The 21,130-nt window shown below is 41.0% G+C and overlaps 1 protein-coding gene across 1 annotated transcript in view; it reads right to left on the reverse strand.

Annotated features, from left to right (window-relative positions):
* Nucleotides 1-5,655: 5,655 nt before the first annotated feature.
* Nucleotides 5,656-21,130, reverse strand: part of gna13 (G protein subunit alpha 13) — a 75,065-nt gene continuing 59,590 nt past the window's right edge. The window contains exon 3 of the mRNA XM_033044340.1: nt 5,656-13,444. Coding sequence (XP_032900231.1) covers nt 12,872-13,444 — 573 coding nt within the window. The 3' untranslated portion in view covers nt 5,656-12,871. The remainder of the gene's footprint in view (nt 13,445-21,130) is intronic.

Below are 21,130 nucleotides of genomic sequence, written 5' to 3' on the forward strand. Positions count from 1 at the left end.
GGGAGATACGGGACCTGAACGTGTGGCTGAGGAACTGGTGCACGGGGCATGGATTTAGATTCTTAGATCACTGGGATCTGTTTTGGGGTAAGGGGGAACTGTACAAAAGGGACGGATTGCATCTTAACAGGTGTGGGACCAGCATTCTGGCAGGCAGGTTTGCCACTGCTACACGAGTGGTTTTAAACTGAATAAGGGGGGTGGGGTGTCGAATGGGATAGTGGAGGATGGAGTTAAAGGGAAAGGGTTTCTTAAATGTGTGAGCGTAGAGACAGAGGGGTGTAAAATGAGGGTAGAAGCAATAGGTAGCAAGGTGAAAAGTAAAATTGGCAGGCAGACAAAACCAGGGCAAAAATCAGAAAGGGCCACATTTCAACATAATTGTATAAGGGGTAAGAGTGTTGTAAAAACAAGCCTGAAGGCTTTGTGTCTCAATGCAAGGAGCATTCGTAATAAGGTGGTGAGTTGAATGTGCAGATAGCTATTAATGACTATGATATAGTTGGGATCACGGAGACATGGCTCCAGGGTGACCAAGGCTGGGAGCTGAACATCCAGGGATATTCAATATTCAGGAGGGATAGAGAGAAAGGAAAAGGAGATGGGGTAGCGTTGCTGATTAGAGAGGAGATTAACGCAATGGAAAGGAAGGACATTAGTTTGGAGGATGTGGAATCGGTATGGGTAGAGCTGCGAAACACTAAGGGGCAGAAAACGCTGGTGGGTGTTGTGTACAGGCCACCTAACAGTAGTAGTGAAGTTGGAGATGGTATCAAACAGGAAATTAGAAATGCGTGCGACAAAGGCAAAATCGTTATAATGGGTGACTTCAATCTACATATAGATTGGGTGAATCAAATTGGCAGGGGTGCTGAGGAAGAGGATTTCTTGGAATGTATGCGGGATAGTTATCTAAATCAACATGTAGAGGAACCAACGAGAGAGCAGGCTATTTTAGACTGGGTATTGAGTAATGAGGAAGGGTTAGTTAGCAGTCTTGTTGTACGTGCCCCCTTGGGCAAGAGTGACCATAATATGGTTGAGTTCTTCATTAGGATGGAGAGTGACATTGTTAATTCAGAAACAATGGTTCTGAACTTAAAGAAAGGTAACTTTGAGGGTATGAGACGTGAATTGGCCAAGATTGACTGGCAATTAATTCTAAAAGGGTTGACGGTGGATATGCAATGGAAGACATTTAAAGACTGCATGGATGAACTACAAAAATTGTTCATCCCAGTTTGGCAAAAGAATAAATCAGGGAAGGTAGTGCATCCGTGGATAACAAGGGAAATCAGGGATAGTATCAATGCGAAGGATGATGCGTACAAATTAGCCAGAAAAAGGAGAAATTCAGAGACCAGCAGAGGAGGACAAAGGGCTTAATTAGGAAAGGAAAAATAGATTATGAAAGAAAACTGGCAGGGAACATAAAAACTGACTGCAAAAGTTTTTATAGATATGTGAAAAGAAAGAGATTAGTTAAAACAAATGTAGGTCCCTTGCAGTCAGAAACAGGTGAGTTGATCATGGGGAACAAGGATATGGCGGACCAATTGAATAACTACTTTGGTTCCGTCTTCACTAAGGAAGACATAAATAATCTGCCGGAAATAGCAGGGGACCGCGGGTCAAAGGTGTTGGAGGAATTGAGTGAAATCCAGGTTAGCCGGGAAGTGGTGTTGGGTAAATTGAATGGATTAAAGGCCGATAAATCCCTAGGGCCAGATAGGCTGCATCCCAGAGTACTTAAGGAAGTAGCTCCAGAAATAGTGGATGCATTAGTAATAATCTTTCAAAACTCTTTAGATTCTGGAGTAGTTCCTGAGGATTGGCGGGTAGCAAACGTAACCCCACTTTTTAAGAAGGGAGGGAGAGAGAAAACGGGGAATTACAGACCAGTTAGTCTAACATCGGTAGTGGGGAAACTGCTAGAGTCAGTTATTAAAGATGGGATAGCAGCACATTTGGAAAGTGGTGAAATCATTGGACAAAGTCAGCATGGATTTACAAAAGGTAAATCATGTCTGACGAATCTTATAGAATTTTTCGAGGATGTAACTAGTAGCGTGGATAGGGGAGAACCAGTGGATGTGGTGTATCTGGACTTCCAGAAGGCTTTCGACAAGGTCCCACATAAGAGATTAGTATACAAACTTAAAGCACATGGCATTGGGGGTTCAGTATTGATGTGGATAAAGAACTGGCTGGCAAAGAGTAGGAGTAAACGGGTCCTTTTCACAATGGCAGGCAGTGACAAGTGGGGTACCGCAAGGCTCAGTGCTGGGACCCCAGCTATTTACAATATATATTAATGATCTGGATGAGGGAATTGAAGGCAATATCTCCAAGTTTGCGGATGACACTAAGCTGGGGGGCAGTGTTAGCTGTGAGGAGGATGCTAGGAGACTGCAAGGTGACTTGGATAGGCTGGGTGAGTGGGCAAATGTTTGGCAGATGCAGTATAATGTGGATAAATGTGAGGTTATCCATTTTGGTGGCAAAAACAGGAAAGCAGACTATTATCTAAATGGTGGCCGACTAGGAAAAGGGGAGATGCAGCGAGAGCTGGGTGTCATGGTACACCAGTCATTGAAAGTGGGCATGCAGGTGCAGCAGGCAGTGAAGAAAGCGAATGGTATGTTAGCTTTCATAGCAAAAGGATTTGAGTATAGGAGCAGGGAGGTTCTACTGCAGTTGTACAGGGTCTTGGTGAGACCACACCTGGAGTATTGCGTACAGTTTTGGTCTCCAAATTTGAGGAAGGACATTATTGCCATAGAGGGAGTGCAAAGAAGGTTCACCAGACTGATTCCTGGGATGTCAGGACTGTCTTATGAAGAAAGACTGGATAGACTTGGTTTATACTCTCTAGAATTTAGGAGATTGAGAGGGGATTTTATAGAAACTTACAAAATTCTTAAGGGGTTGGACAGGCTAGATGCAGGAAGATTGCTCCCGATGTTGGGGAAGTCCAGGACAAGGGGTCACAGCTTAAGGATAAGGGGGAAATCCTTTAAAACCGAGATGAGAAGAAATTTTTTCACACAGAGAGTGGTGAATCTCTGGAACTCTCTGCCGCAGAGGGTAGTCGAGGCCAGTTCATTGGCTATATTTAAGAGGGAGTTAGATGTGGCTAAGGTGATCAGAGGGTATGGAGAGAAGGCAGGTACGGGATACTGAGTTGGATGATCAGCCATGATCATATTGAATGGCGGTGCAGGCTCGAAGGGCCGAATGGCCTACTCCTGCACCTAATTTCTATGTTACTATACACTGTTAACACACGAAACACGTATTTACCTGTTAAAAACCGCCGAAATTGTCCATTTTTGCCCTGTAAATAATTGTGGAGGGTGACTGGGCGCTCTGAACCAAATGCTCTAGTATCTTTGCACTGAATCCGAGCACCAAGGTGTAAGCGGCCGAAGGAGCGCATCCCTCGGGAGAGCCCCCACATTTCCCCCCCGGGGTCAGCGCTGTCCGGCCACGGCCGCCCTCCGCCCCGACTCCCCCTGTGCAAAGATCTTATAGCTCCGCTATAAGATCTTTGCCCCTGTGGGCCTCAGTGTCACGGACTGTGGGTCGGCAGCGCCCACACATGGGGCCGGGTGGAGTGAGGCCGCGGCTCTGGGCAGCAGACACACAGGGACGAAAACCCGGCAACGTCCCCGTCAGCGGAGTTGGGGACAGTCTGGTCCCTCCGCCCATCCAGAGTCACTGACAGCGCTGCACCGACACCCCGACCCCCCCCCTCTACCTCCTCACCCCCCGCCCGGCAACGTCCCCTTCAGAATTGGGGATTGTCTGGTCCCTCCGCCCACCCAGGCGCTGCACCGACACCTCAACCTCCCCCGACCGCCTTCTTCTCCCCACCCCTGGATGCGGGGATAGAGGGCCCAGGGTCCGCGAGGGTGGAACCAGTCATTGTGGAGCCCAGATGCTGAGAGAAGAAGGGCCCGCTGTGCTGGCAGCCATAGTAAATGCTTACCTGCAGTTACCTGTACTCCAGTTGACGTTGCGTGGCAACAGCACGGGTCACGGGTCGTGACCGTACTTTTGTGCAACTTCCCTATTGTCCAGGATGCTCCGCAGTTTGAGCATCTTCCCCTCCAAGACCACCTCCCATGAATCCAACTCCGCACCCAGGACGGAGCCAGCATTCCTGATGAGTTTGTTGATCTTATTTGCGTCTGCAGCCTTCGCCCTGCTGCCCCAGCACACGGCAGTAAAGATGGCACTGGCTACCACCGTTTGGTAGAACATCTGCAGCATCTTACTGCAGACGTTGAAGGAGCAGAGCCTTCTCAAAATGTACAGCCGGCTCTGACCCTTCTTGTACTCCCTGGTAAACTGCACATCCACACCTTCAATGGAGACAGGGGATAGGGGTGTACCTCTCCTCCTAAAGTCGTTTCTACAAGCATCTGCAGTTCCTCCCTCCGCGTTACTTTTTCGCACATCTCTCACATGTTCTATCTACATCACCGTCTATATCTCTAGTTTCCCTTTCCCCTGACTTAGTCTGAAGGTCGCGACCCGAACCATTCCTTTTCTCCCGAGATGCTGCTTGACCCGCTGAGTGACTCCAGCTTGTTGTGTCCATCTTCAGTTTAAACCAGCATCAGCAGTTCCTTCCTACACATTAGCTGAGGTTTGCGTACTCGGCGTTCATTCGTGTTTGAATCATTTTCGAGTTTCGTTAAGTAGGTCGAATCATTGCCTAAGTCTGCAGGTTTTTTTGTGTGAAGGGTGGATGTAATTCAGCAGGCAGTGTTGATCTGCGGGTTGTGATGCGCATAATAAATGTGTGTTTCTTTCGGTTCTTCCGGTGTGACCTTATTTACATCGACGAGGCCAAGCTAAGATGAGTCAACCGTTTTGTTAACACTTACACTCTGACCAGCAAGACCTGATAGGGCTCCCAGTTGCTACCCATTTTAACGCCCATTCCCAAAGCAACCTTTTGTGTCCTTGGCCTCTTCCATTGCGGGAGAGAGGTCACATGCAAACTGGAAGAACAGCAGCACATTTCCCACAATTTTTTAATATCTCCCCCCCCCCCCCCCAAGTCATATTCCATCCATAATCCCTCCCTCTGGCTTTACTTTTCACCCATTTCTTTATCTGACACCGTTTCTTTTTCACCTCATTTTTGTCACTTACTCCACCTATCTGCCAATCAACCCTCCTCACCTGCATCTACCCATCCATTGCCAGGCTTTGCCACAACTTAACCTCTATTTTCCAGCTTTCTTCCACAGCTCCATCGGTCTGAAGAAGGGTCAGCTGTTCATTCCCTCCACAGATGCTGCCTAACCCACTGAAATCCTGCAACACTGCATTTTGCTCAAGTTTCCAGCATCAACAGTTTCGTGTTTTTAATTAATCTGTGCCTTTTCTGTTAGTAATTCCAAGGGAAACTCCCGTTGATACCAATAGGTGAGATTAGGTTACAAGAGAAAATTATAACTAGCTAAATGAGGATGTTGCCTCAGCCTTCATCTCTACAAAGACAATTCTTAAAACAAATAAAGATTTTTAACCTTAAAATTGAAGAACAGCACCTTATATTCTATTTGGGTAGCCAACAATCCAACAGTATGAACATTGAATTCCAGTAATACAAAGTCATGACAGACCAAACAAAAATTGTATATGTTTAATACACGTCAGTAAATTTATTTTAGGCATTAATGGCTGCAAAGACAAACTTCTGCATGGTATGTACAGACCAATATAACAGCAGCAATATAATGAAACAGCATTACTATTAACTAAAGCATTAAATCAAAACAAGCAGTTACTCTCAGCTTTCCAATCTGAATAATTTACTGCCATTTCTGAACGAAGAAAAATATACAACAAAAAGTGAAAGTAAAACAATGTAAAAGATTCAGTCCATATCCACCCCCCAAATCCATGAAGATATAAAACCACAAAAATGTTCCTATACAATAGTATACTGGTTAAATGAATAGTTAAAATACTTTTAGCTAAAGCATTGTTCAACCATTTTTTGCTTTTATTTAAAAGAAAATGATTATTGAATCCCTGTGCTAAGAGCCTATTTTCTATAAATTCTGGATATTTTTCTTAAAATATTTCCAATTCAAGTAATGCCACTGAAATTATCAAGATTCAGATAAGAATGTCGAGACTAATGGAGCATGTTGTACAAATGCAGAAAATATGTACATTTCTAAACTGTTTTATCAGAAACTAGGCAATATGACTAAAGGCACACACCAAAGTAACAAAAGCAAACAAATTCTTCTAGCAGCACCTTACCACTAACATACATTACAAATGAAAGAAAGCCTTAATCTGAGTTGAATAACACATGCATCTTCTTGATCTTTGACACCATTTTATTAAACTGACCAACTCAAATATTAATTAAGTACTGCATTAATAATGTGAAGACAAGAAGTGCATGATACACTAATATCTTTAATAAATGGACAAATTGCCAGCTGTGAGGGATCATAATTCGTAGAATAAAGGCTGTTTATGGTCTTACAAGCAGGCAATACTTTTTTTTTAAAAGTTTTACTTTGGCTTCAGCAATGCACAGCTATGTGTTAAGACATCTCTCGACCAATTATTAACCTTTCTCCAATCATAGTCAAAACTTCAGAGACAGCAATCTTCTGCCAACAGAACACAAATGGATCAAGCAGCTCTACATACTTATGGAGTAGTATTCATACTAATTATCCACATTTAAACAGAAGGAATGTCCTGACAAAGGCACCAAATCAGATAATCTAAAAATTACAGGTTTATTTCCAGTATGTGCTGAGATTCCTGAACTCAAATCAAAGAGCATGGAGGGAGGGGGGGGGGGGGAGGGAAGAGAGAGAGCGAGAGAGAAACAGAGCAAGTACCCTCAGTAACTAATTGCAAACAGACAATTTTGCTGGAAAGTGCACATTGTTTTTCAATAGGAATTGGGTACGGAAGTGATGTCACCTTGATTGCATAGCCTGCCCAAGTCAATTGGTAAATGTTGGCCACTACATAAAGATTGCATGGTTTCTGGTATTTTAAAAACAGCTTTCAAGTGTCACAACTTTGAGAAAAGATGACAATTGCACGGATGAAAATTAAAGAGAAAGTGATTAAAGATGATCTTTAATTTCTCACAATTATCTAAGTTTTTTTTAATTTAAAGTCACTTTGCTTGCCAATTTCAGTGCAGAATAAAGTTGAGAATACTAAAGATACTGGAGATTTTCCAATGATTCAGTGTCTAAAACATGAACTTCACAAAGCAAATGAATTACAACCCTTGAACTGTACTTCAGCTATACCCTTGAGAATGAAACCTGGTCTAGCACAGTATCAGCACTATTTCGTTTGCACATTACGAGCCAAGCATAGTACCAGAGGACCGATATTAGCACCCATGAAATAGTACCTCAAAAGCCAGTGCCTCCAGTAAACAAGAAAATTGAAAAAACACATTTGGAAATTGGAAGTAGTATTTGTAAATGAACAGAGGTCACAAGGTTTGGTGTTCACATGCACTGTTCCAGTAGCATTAAAACCAAAATCTACTTTGAAAATATCACATGGTGTCCTCTAGCATGCTGCCTCCTTCGATTTTCAAAATCAATATACTTATAGACCAGAATTTCAATTCCAAAGACACTCTCTGGGGACAATTTTTTCCCCATCCTCTAAGCTGAATAGGTAGTCACTATGCTACTCTTTTTCATTTCATGAATGCTGGAGATTGTGGAAACAGACAGTTTTGAATGAAGTTGGGGACATGCCCATTTGTTTAATGGGTCCGTCTGAAAATGTCACTCCATACTGCATATGTGGATTTTGACTGTCAGTTTCTTCTTCTCATCGTGTAACACTCCAATGTAACTATTGTCTAATCAACATACAATGTATAGGACCTATATTCTTTAATATTAAGCTTTTGAGAAAAGTTACCTTTGTACATACCATTAATGTTATTACCCAACTATTAGCAAAATAACACTGGCTGGTGAACCAACCAAATTACAATAATCATTAGCCATTGATTCCGATAACTAACTTTTCATTCATCACACTAGTTTAGGAACAATGATGCAACATTAATTCCATTCATTGTTAGCATTATTGACAACAGCCTATTCAGAAATTCACCAATTTTGTTGCTACAGATTTATGTTATTAGCTTGTTAGACATCCAATTTATATACAATTAATGTGAACAATCTCACAAACATTAATGAAAAGCAAATGTAACTCTTTCTGGATACTTTGGATCTATCTTATGAAAAATAATGACTTACAATTCGTTTTGATGTTTAAGACTGCGGTGAATTTTATACACTACAACTTATTGCAATATTAAGACTAAAACTAATGTTTAATCTTTTCTACTTCAGATTTATTGGAAAGTGCATTTCAATAGTTCACTTGAACTTGAATAATCGGCACATGCAAAGAGAACCTAAAAATAAAGACAAATCAGAGATATCTCTGACAATAAAATGTATTTTGAATGACATAAGATAACATAATGGTATGAACCTTGTCTCCATAGAAATTAATATAGTAAATAGGTTGCTATCCTGTTTAAGGCCTAAACTCAACAAGACCATTAAATGAATGATGCTCACTTATTGACTAAGAGTACCTGAATGCAAGGTTTAAAAAAAAGCTTTGAATTAAATGAAAGAACAAATTAAATAAATAATTAAGTTGGCTAGTGCACGAAGTGGCATTCTGGTTCTGATAGAGCTTTGAGGAATTATTGGCAATTTCGATAAATAAGTAGATAAGTGAAGTTAAAATCTTTTTTGAAGTTATAAGCTGTCTTATTTTCAGAAATGAAGTTAAACATACCTCAGATGAATTTGCCAGAGCGCTAAAATGAAGGACAAGATCAAACGACTTCGCTAAAGAAAATGGCGACCTTGTATAAAAACCAATGGAAGCATAAAATTGGTACACAAATATTGTCTAATGTTCATCTTAAATTGCTTACAGAATTGAACAAATAAACAGCACTTTTGCAAGTAAAACTTTCACCAGAAAGTCTTCGAGAAAACATTTTTTTGATTTTTCTGTGTGTTTACAAAGCATAAAGGGTTATGAGTGTCATATTCCCATTCAATAAATCAAGCTAGTTAGTTCTATGATTTTGTTTTGCAATCTTTGTCATAAGATAAATTCAACAGTCTTGGGTCTAAAATCATCTATGTATTGCAGGAAGATTTTTTTTCTAGTTTTTTTTTAATGGCTATGAGCGTCATAGAACTATACATACATGGAAACAGGTCCTTCAGCCAAACTCTTGCAAGCCAAATGATAGTGAGAGAGAACGAGAGATCAAGCAGCAGTACAGTGTAATTTACCACTATTTATGCAACAATGGTATAATGAAGATATCTTTTAGTTTAGTGCCGTGCTTTTTTGAAGAGAAAAGGGTGCCAGTACATATATAACAGTTTGTGCAACACTATTAGCTGCTGCACATAAATCTAGTTTTTACGTTTTTAAGAGGAGCTGGTACACTGTACTGGCATGTACCATCACAAAAAAAGCACTGGTTTAGTGTACAAATTATTGGGTCTGCATAGAAGGAATTATTTACACAGTATTGACTGCAAGTTCGTCTTCAACTGTGTTTTGGATTAGGTGGAGATGAACATCCTTAAGAATCTCATCTTTATCACCTCACAGAATGGAGATGATTACTCGTTTACTGTAGAGTATTATGCTTTTAGTTGTCAAATTAGTTAAGATTGCTTATTACTGAAGGCACTTTTCTATCGTACTAACCATCCTTAATTGGCAATCTCAATAGATGACGAAAATGAGCGTCGTACCCCCAGCAAATGTTAGGCAAAAAGTTAAATAGTTAGCCTTTAGCCAATCGACACTTACGTCCAATAAAGACCTTCAATGGGCAAGAAAAAAAGGAAATGCATAACACCATTTATCCAAAACAACTCTTAAGAATAGTCACATTTATTATCCGATCCATTAAAGCATTGGGTTAAGTGATCAATAGCACAGATGTGATTGTCTTGAATATGTGATTATTTTTTAAAGTCATGAGTTCAGTCAGATGAGCAACTATAGTTTCCAGTTTTCCCCACAGATTTATAGTAACTCAAATGAAAATTAAGGCTTTTACAATGTCAGCATAAGTCTATTTTGGAAGATTTTGTCAAATGCAGTTTGATAATCTTATAAAGATGATAGTATAGTTTCCAGTCATAACAGCCTAATGCGTCACAGTACATTTTAATACATTGCGTAGTAGACTACACTGGAACATGCTACTTTAGACAGATACAACAAAGATTTAATCCACGTCCTAGTTCTTGCCAAATCAATTTTCTTCAAAGCTACATTCAATGATACTGTCTGTATTCATAAAATTTCCTAGGATTTTAATATATTGTTTTTATGAAAAGGTAAATAAAATCCATATGTACTGAACAAATCAATAGTAAATTTTGTTTGTTAACAGAAATCAGAATTACAACAAAGAATATTTTTCATGAAACATCTTAGAGGCTTCACAATGGCCTACCAAATGTGCCATAAACATTTTCTTTGGTTCCCATCATATAATTGACAGATAAGTGGCTCAACTAACTCCTAGTTATGAAAACAAGCAATATACTACAAGATATTGGAAATCTGAAATTAAAAACAAACTGCAATGAATATTCAACTGTCTGGCTGTATCTCCAGAGAAAAAAAATGGCGTCAACTTTTCATATCAGTTTTTCCAACAGTCATCAAATTTTACAAGCCATCAAATTGAAGCAACAACTGCATAGGTTGGAAATCCAAAATAAAAACAGAAATTGTTGTAAATACTCAATGCACCATTAACAATGAAAGATTTTGAACCAGTTTCTCTTTCTACCACATCCTACCCAACCTGTTGAGCATTTCTTCCATTTTTAATTTTTAATCAGCAACCTACACTGTTTCTTCCTCCACAAATGCTTCCCGATCTGCAAAACATGCCCAGCATTTCATCTATATCCCAAATTCTGACTTTCCCTTTAAAGAATGCAGATTCAGATAGTCTTAAAATGTATTTGACAAACTGGTGGCCTCTGCAGACCTGTCCACCAAACTGACTTTCTCTTTGACAAAAACCACTGAAAGACAAAATCAGGTAGAAACCAGCTGCAAACATCTGCAAATGGCACTTTGACAATGAAAATATTTTTATCATGCAGATTGTTAAGAAACCAATATAAAAGACAGCATATAATAAAGTGTTGATTTATAAAACTATTCAAATAGAAAACAGTAAGCAACAATTGTGACAAGCCTGTTATTCAACAAATACAGGTCATCAAGACAATAGGGATAGAATTTACTACTTTCTGACAGCCCAAACATTGAGGCACATGTTTTAAATACTAAAAAAGGCAGTAATATATTTTAAATAGATCCTACAGTTAAGAAAACCCATGATGGAACATACCGGTTACCCTGCAATTTTCAGTTACTAGTAGTTTTAACAAAACAATAGACAACATTTTCACTCTAAATTGTACATTGATAGATTTAGCAAATTGTTGTTTATAATGACTGCTCAGCTGAATGGGCTTGCAGACACGAGTGAATTCTAAACCCTGTATTTGGTAAGGTCAAATTTAAAACTAATTTAAAGTCAAACTGTTTAAAAAGCAGGTATTTATCCATGATTAGCACTGTAATAGTAGTATTTTGCAACACACTGCAGTTTAAGGAAGTAAAAGCTAATTTTCAGATAACTTTCAAAAAAGGCATCATTAATCATAATTATATTAAATTATGTCATTACAATTTTAAACAAACAGTGGGTATATTTCAAGCACAGTAATATCAAATACCTTAATACCAAATATATTAACTGCATCTTGCACTGAAGACCACTGGTTCAATAATAGAAAAAGCTCTCATTGCTAAATAGAAATTTAATGGCATTTTTACTGAGGTATGATCCACAGCTTAAACACACAGCTGTCAATTACAAAAGTTTAGGTCGGGAACTTTAAAAAAAAAACAGCCCATATTACTGTAGCACCGAACAGTAAATTAAATTTTGGCTTACTACATTAGGTTATGATCAGTTGGTATGGCATGGTTGTATCAGCATTATTCAAAACAGTCAATTTGGCCTCAAATCCAGTACAATTATGAAGCAATTCTGCTAAATTTGTCATCTGTACTATTATAATACTTTGTTGCAAGACTGCAAACATTAAACAAATTCTCTTTTCTGTAAAACTTCCAATAGGGAGATGTTTCCCTTAAATCCAAATTTACACAAATTACAACTGCTTCTCATTTCAAGATGTTCCACACTGACTATACCTCAACAGTAACCAAAAGGCAAAATGTAAAAATTTTATAGGAAGATTTTCAAAACAATCTGAATATAACAAAAGTAATATTCACTCCCTAAAGGAATACTTAAGGCATTACTTACTTGTTTTGTAATATTCAAAAACATTTTTGTCACTATAATAGCCCTTTTTATTTTGGGGGGTGGGGGCTGGTAAGGGGTTGAAAGAGGAAGATAGTAGATATTAACGTTACAATCCCCACAATGAACACCACAGCTTTGCATTATCTGGCAATTTTTTTCACATATCTTCATTTTTGAAGAAACAAGATCGTAAACTTGCTGGGTTGTCTAAGTGCACACACAGAGTACCTTAGCACTACCCAACTGGGAGCAAAAGCAATTGAAAAGCCAAGTCTGAAAACCAAATTTGGCATTAATCTGATTAAGCAGTTTACAGCGGCTGACTCAAGTTTCTGAAGAAAATGCAACCGTAATCACACAATGGTGTAAGCTGTTGTCAATGCCAAAAATTAAAATGAATGAAGAAAACTGATGTCACTGAAGCATCAGCTGCTTAAGGTTGTCATGGAGAATAGTGTCTTTGACGTCACGGAAGACCAGACGAATATTTTCGGTGTTAATGGCGGTGGTGAAGTGATGGTATAGTGGTTTGTGTTGCTGGTCTCGACGTTTGTCACGAAAGCACTGCACAAGGAACTGTTGGACATCGGAGAGCTCATGGGGATTTCCTTCATATTGTGGAAAGTAGTCTCTGATGCTAATAGTTTTAACCTTTTCTTCTAGCAAGTCCGTCTTATTAAGGAAAAGAATGATGGAGACATTGCTAAAGACTCTGTTGTTGACTATCGTCTCGAAGATGTTTAAGGATTCACTCAGGCGATTCGTCTGCCGGTCTTCCATCAGCACTTGGTCAAACTCACTTGACGACACCAGGAAGAGAATGGAAGTCACGCCATCAAAACATTCAAACCAACGCCTCCGTTCTGATCTTTGTCCACCCACGTCCACCATCTTGAAGGGCACATTTTTTATTTCAAAGTCGTATTCATGTATTCCTTTAGTGGGCCTTCGTGCCAGTAGAATGTCCTGTTGCGTTGGAAGATATTCCTAAAAAGAAATCAGAGCCAAATTAATACCGTACACAGGTGGCATTGGTTCAAGACAAAGTCTAACATACCATCGTACAAATAAATGTATACAACTTCCTCATGTGCATCTGGACGCAGCATCTGTGGAATTGACAAATCACTTAAAAAGATTAGAGTTTGTTTTGTGACACAGTATTAATTTCATGAAAATAGCCTACAAACATCACATATAATTAAATTCAATCCTTCAGGACCCCCGGCATTCTACAGCGAATTAACTTGTTTCTTACAATTTTTTTTCCAGAAAATAGCACCCAACGGCATGAAAGGTTTTCTACCAAAATTTCAAACTGAAGATGGATAAATCGTTGGAAGGGATTCTTGGGGACTGGATCTGCCATCATTTGGATAGGTACACCTGGCTTTTGTATGGGAAATAATGTCTCACAAATCTGGTGGGTTTTTTTTTTTTTGAAGAGGCCACCAAGAGGATTGATGATGGCAGGGCAGTGACATTGTCACTGTGGACTTTAACTAGGCCTTTGACAAGGATCCAAATGGTAGGCCAGCCTGGAAGGTTAGATCGTATGGATCCCAAGGTGAGCTAGCCAATAGCAGTCAAAATTGACAAAGAAAAGGAGTCAAACGGTAGTTGTGAAGGGTTGCCTTTCTGTTTGGACGGCCGTAAGAGTGGAGTGATGGGTCTGCTGCCATTTATTGTGCAGTAAACCCTCACAATTAGGCACCACTACGTAACAGATTTCGGTTCAAAGGTGTCCGTGTGGTGACGGTTGGCAGGCACAGGTTTGGGCAATTGGGCACAGGTTTGCAGCAATTGCCACAAAGTGAGGACCTGAGATGTTGGAATCAGAGGCAGCTTCTGCCACTGCGTTTCCCTGACAATGCATGCCTCGGTCACTTGGTAAAGGCGTGAAGCTCCCGTTGCACCGCCCCCCCACTTCCGCCAGGTTACCCTATGATCTGCAGGGCTCGAAATTAGCGGTTGCCCGGCTGCCACTGACCACCCAAAGTGCCGCCGGGCAACCTAAACGCCGAGCCATTTTGCCCGGCTTGGCACTGCAGATACTGGTTTATCTCGAAGACAGACACAAAAAACTGGAGTAACTCAGCGGGTCAGGCAGCATCTCTGGAGAAAAGGAACGTGACATTTTGTGTCGGTGATGGCTGTAATGCGTGGGTAAAAATGCTAAGTGTGGCGTGACGGAGGGTCGGAGCGAATGACGGGCCCCGCGCAGCAGCAGCAGCGGCGGCGGCGGCTCCATCTCCTCCCGCCCGGCCTGATAACGACCGCTGCCTGCCACTCCGCCAACGGCATTTTCAAAACAAACCCTTGGAGGAGGGAGACGTGCCAAAATACTCTTGGCAGACCTGCACCGCAGCCAGGATCGATCCTGGCTCTCCGGCGTTGCAATCTCTGCCGAACCGCCACTGGACCATCCCCGTCCCCACCTGAGAGCCCCCCCACGCCTGAGAGTGGCCAGAGACGTCGGGAGTCAGACGGGCGCGGCGCCCCCAGCCAGCGCAGAGGAAGCAGCGCTAAACCCAGCTCAACTCTGCCTGTCCCGCCAGGCTAACTTACAGCCCTGCCTGGATTTACGGGAAATATGTCATTGTGAACACGTGAAACATTAAAACCGCAGTGTCCGATTGTCACTGCTACCGTTGACACGTTATTACAGAATTCATTTTAACGGCAAATCAATGCTCTTAATATGGAGTATCAGTACTGTAGTTATTTAATGAGCAACATTCACAACTATACGTTGGATTTATCCAGGTTTTACTTCTACAGTCAGTCATATACATCACAAATTTGGTCAGGAAATATTTCAGTTGAAATTTTAACGTTAATTCTGAAGTGGGAATGATGGAAAAAGCGTTTATCAACAATTTTTTTTTAATTTGGTGCTTACAAACTGGGTAACTTCATTGCTGTTCACAACACATACATCTAATCTGAATGTCCGGTAACGTGGCGTCTTGACACCTTTAAATATATTACCAAAAGAACATTTGCTGCATTTATGTCCTTTGGCCATCTCTTGTTAGTTAGTGTAATGTTTAACCTGTCAGATGGGTATAGTCGGTTTTAACAACTATTCATAAAATGCCTTTAGGAAATTCCTTGCAACCTGTATATTTTGTTGTGGATAAATTATGTGGGAAGCGAGAGTGTTTCTGTACCAATAGCAATAATGACCCATGCTATGGCCATGTCATGATCATTTTCGGTCCTTCACAGAAAACATGCTTGCATCAATCTGTAGTGTGCATGGTTAAGCATATAGTTTTTTGAATTGAATTGAATACCTTTATTGTCATTCAGACCTTACGGTCTGAACGAAATTTCGTGCCTGCAGTCATACATACAATAAAAAATAACAATAAACACAAATTAACATCTACCACAGTGTATCCTCCAAGCACCTCCTCACTGTGGTGGAGGCAAAAATCTTAGGGTTACTGTCTCTTCCCTCCTCTTCTCCCTCTGCGCTGAGGCGATTCCCCACCGGGCGATGGCACAACAGTCCCGCGGCTCACCGAACCCCGCGAACGGGCCGGTTCAAACACTGCGGCCCGTGGTGGTCGAAGCTGCCGCCCTCCAGTCCAGCGGACGCAGCCGCTGGCCCGCGGCTCAACCCCGGACCCAGGTCGCCGCCGCCAGAACGCCGTCCCAGCCACCGGAGCACCGTTCCAGCCCCGAGGCGGATCGCCCTCACGTGAGTGCCGCTCCTCCCTCGAGCTGCGCCACTCCGACGGGAGTGCCGTTCCACCCTCGGGCTGGGCCACTCCGACGGGAGTGCCGTTCCACCCTCGGGCTGGGCCACTCCGACGGGAGTGCCGTTCCACCCTCGGGCTGGGCCACTCCAACGGGAGTGCCGTTCCACCCTCGGGCTGGGCCACTCCGACGGGAGCGCCGTTCCACCTCGAGCTGGGCCACTCCGACGGGAGCGTCACAGCCCTCACGAGAGAGTCTCAGCCCCTCGTCAGGCCGCCCTCACGGGAGCGAGCCCAGTGCAAGTCCTGACAGTTATCATGGTCCAGGATTTATTGACACAAGTTGACCAAACGCTGAATAATCCAACCACATTTTTGTTTGGAAGTGGAAAGAAATAATAAAAATTGCATTAATTGCAATGTGTAAAAAGAGTTGAGATACTGTATTATAATTTTGCTGCATGTCATTGTGGTATATATCATGTGTTGATTGGTGAATATGTTTAGTTTGTGACTTTATTTGAAGCAGAAATAATATGTGAATGCTTCATTGAGCATAATTCCGACTGGTAACTACGCACTTCATCGAGCACATTATCGCACGTATCATGCAAGCCATCTTAAATGACCACCTAAACTGTCATTTGGCAACCTTAAAAGCTACCAAGGTTGCCCGGGTGGCAACATGGAAAAAAGGTTAAGTGAGAGCACTGATCTGGTATCACATGATGTGCTTCCAGTTGCGGGAGTGGAGAGAGCAAGCAGCATGAAGGTGGCATGTGTATCAGGCACACCCCTTGCGCACCATGTGTGGGGCTGGGGGCTCCGTGGCTCCCCAGCCTGTATATTCCCTTTAGTTTAACTCCATCACCCACCGATGCCGCATTCCCTCCAACCCTTGTGTTAAATGAGTTAATATTTACCCCCCCCCCCCCCGAACTGGTTATAGCGGACAATCGCAATAATGAAGAAACCATGTAAAACTAGGGCAATATTGCACGGTACATGGTAGAACATTGGAGTGTGTTGGTATAGGTATATCTGGGAGTATGGATATCTAAAGTGACAAGCTCGCCTTAATTGGAAAGGTAATTGAGTAGAAAAGGACACCATGATGCAGCTGTACAAGTCGATGTACTATAGTGTGCATTTCTGGTCGCCGAGCTATAGAAGTACATCATTAAGTTGGAATGGGTACAGAAGGCTTGAGTTATGGGGAGAAGTTGGATAGGCTGGAAGGAGGCATCATGAGGGGCATGGATAAAGCTGAAGCAGTCTTTTTTCCCCAGGTTAGAAGATTCTTAAACTCGACAGCACAGACTTAAAGTGTGAGGGGAAATATTTAAGAGGGAACTCAGGGGCATCCTATTCACTCAGAGGGTAGTTGGTATCTGGAATGAGGTGCCAGAGGAAGCAGTCAGAACTGATGCAATTATGACTTTTTACGTACAGATTTGTAGGTTAATTGACTTGGTGTAAATGTAAAAATTGGCCCCAGTGTGTGTCGGATAGTGTTATTGTGTGGGGATCGCTGGTCGGTGTGGACTCTGTGGACGAAGGGGTTGTTTCCTCGGCTGTTTCTCTAAAGAGACATTTAGACATGCACTTGAATAGACAAAGCACTGAAGGATATAGATCTAGTATAGGCAAATGAGATTATGAAATCAAGCAAAAAAGGTCAGAATGGACATAGTGGACCAAAGGACCCATTCATTTCTGTGTTGCACAATTCTTTGACTCAATAATATTGTTTCTGTTGACCTGATCATTATTAAAATAAAAACATCAATGGGATCAATAGTTTATATAAAAGTAAAATACTAAAACAACTCTTAAGGCTACATTGGGGAGAGAGAAACAATGAACATTTCAAGTTGAAAACATTTCAAATTGACCTTTCATCAGAACTAGGAAAATGCAAAGCGGGAGTATTAAGTTGGGAGAAGTAAATAAGTGCTACAGCTAGAATGCGTATTTGAAATTTTAGAGATTGTCAAGGGAGGAAGTAAAAGACCTGGTATAACATATTTTATGACGGCATGGGAAGGGCAGTATTAGTATTAGATGGAAAAATAACCCACACTGTACAAGAGTGAACAGATCCTTTGGAATGATTAAACAGGGAGAGATGAAAAAGGTGTCTGGTTATGACGTCATATTAGCGATACTGAAAATTAAGGCGAATGAGCCATTGACTATAAAAGCTGCTAAGATGAAAAGCATGGTAAAGGGGGGCTCCAATCTGATACTGACAGGGTGAAGAATGGGTAAGAGCTCAGTTGCAGTAAATCAAGTACACATGCCAACCTCAGTAGAAAGCAGCAAGGAGAAAGGGAGGCATTAGTAAGGAAGGTGACATTGTGAAAACAGATGCAGCGTAGACAAAATAATGGAAGAGTCTGTGCACAGCAAACAGCAAGAACAAGCACAATCCTGACAATTCCTAAAACAGCAATCAGAACATCAGGTTGTATATCTGAAAGCACAAACTTGTTATGATATAGTTGCATCGCATTGGAAGTGCTTTGACATCTTGGGCAATTGTCATTAATCGGGAATTAAAGCAGCACATTGCGAAAGATTTCAGAGAGAGCAATCAGAAGCAGGAACAGTGCTCACATTTCTTGTGATTAATCTTAACCGTTGAGGTGACTTTTTGAAGTAAACTAACCCCAGACAAAGATCAAATTTCTTCTCCAGGAAGGAACTGCAGATGCTGGTTTATACCAAAGATAGACACAAAATGCTGGAGTAACTCTGCAGGACATGCAGCATCTCTGGAAAGAAGGAATGGGTGGCATTTTGTGTCGAGACCTTTCTGAAGAAGAGTCTCAATCCAAAACATCACCCATTCCTTCTCCCCAGAGTTGCTGTCTGTCCCAGCAAATTTCTTCTGTTTGCTTCATTAACTTAACATCTTCCTGAGCCTAACCATCACTGGCAAAATAATTAAATGAATTTTATGTGTATGTTAAACGTTTAACGCAACATCAAGATGATTTTTTTCATATGAACCTAAATGTGTTGCCCTGTTTACTTATTGCCATGTAGCCCATGAATTAAGTGCCAAGATCAGATCTTTGAGGTGGTTAATACGCATTCAGCATTACACTTAATTGACCAATGGAAGAAGGGGGATAAAGGTGTTCAAAGTTGATATTCAACACATAAACTATGGTGAAGAGATTAAAAATTAAACAATATATCTGCATCAACAATGCAGTAGAAAGTAAAAGGCAATATAAATAAAAATTGGTCATCCACATATAAATGTGCTCTAATGCACTGGATTATATACCAGTTACTAAAGAAGTTATTCACGAGATAAAATCACTAGTGTGGACTACATTTGGATCGGACAAATACAATTTAACTGCAGGATGGTTTTGCTTCTGATATAAAGGGCATTGCTGAGATCACATCTCAGAGAAATCCATGTTACAGGTAATGAAAATACATCCTACCAGAATTCAATCACGGCCCAAAATATTTAAGCAAAAATTTCACTTTCTCAGAATTTATGTGTAGAATAAAATCAATAAATGGACACAAAATTAATTTTTTTAAACATGTATTTCATGAAGAATATGCAGATGAAGGCGTTGCAATCCAGGAAATCACAATATGAACCATCCTGCAACAAGAGGACACCTGAACAGTAACAATGGTCTCATGTAAGGAAGCATGTTGAAGCATTGGAAGTAGATTTGTGGTGATTTACTAGACAATTAGCCATCATGAAAAATCAGTTTTTCGAGAAATGGTTGGATGGACTAGGCTTGAAACCATTGACGTTTAAAAGAACGAAAGGAGACGATCAAACCAAAATCTTGAGTCTTGATGGATGGGATGTTTCCTCTCTCTCATTCGGAAAAACTACGATTAGGGTGCATTGCTATATAAAAATTGTCACCTTATAAAAACTGAAATTGTTGTCGTTTGGAACTATCAAAGGATATTTTAATACTTTTAAGGCAAAGATGATTAAATATTTCATAATTCCTTGGGATGATTGGAATGTAGAGTTTTATATTAACTGCCCACGATTTTATGAAATGCTTTAATAGCCAAATGGCCCACTCCTGCTCCTACTTCATATGTTTAAACATTTGCAATTAAACCACTTTCGGATTCATTAGCTACATTTAGGGGAAAACCGTACAAGAGTTCCGTTTAAACCACTTCCTGAAAAGGCCATGGGAGATTAAAAACATCCTCATACGATTTACATAATAGATGGATAAATATGCAAGATCGATCGCCCACATTTGTTTTGGACAAGATATTGAAAGTGGGATCCGTTCAGTTTAGTTTAGATATACAGCACGGAAACAGGCCCTTCGGCCCACCGAGTCCTCTCCGGCCTGCGTTCCCTGCACATCCTACACACATTTGGGACAATTTACATTTATACCACACCAATTAACCTACAAACCTGTACATCTTTGTAATGTGGGAGGAAACGGAAGATCTCGGAGAAAACCCATGTGGTCACAGGGAGAACGTACAAATTCCGTACAGACAGCACCCGAAGTCGGGATCGAATCCGGGTCTCTGGCGCTGCAAGCGCTGTAAGGCCGCAACTCTACTGCTGCGCCACTGTGCCGCCCACGATTAGGTTTTGTTTTGACCTCGAGGGCCGAATGATCTATTGCAACTGATCAGATAATGATAAAATGGCTAAAGAATGAGTAGGCTTCAGACTCCTTTAGGTCCATTCTGCCATTGAATACAATGTGATCTTGTACATCAACCCAAATTGCCTGTTCCAACCTGATATCCCTTGATTTCCTTATTGCCCAATATATAGATTTTCGTAATGAATAAAGTTAATGTTTGACTATTCTCTGTCTTCCGAGATTGAACATCCCAAGTCTTCACAACCCTCAGTGACCACCTAGCAATTGACTCTTCATACCAAGAAAAACAATTTAGCATCAACCAATAACAGTCTGAACAAATAATT

Source organism: Amblyraja radiata, chromosome 26 (assembly GCF_010909765.2).
Source record: "Amblyraja radiata isolate CabotCenter1 chromosome 26, sAmbRad1.1.pri, whole genome shotgun sequence".
NCBI lineage: Eukaryota > Metazoa > Chordata > Chondrichthyes > Rajiformes > Rajidae > Amblyraja > Amblyraja radiata.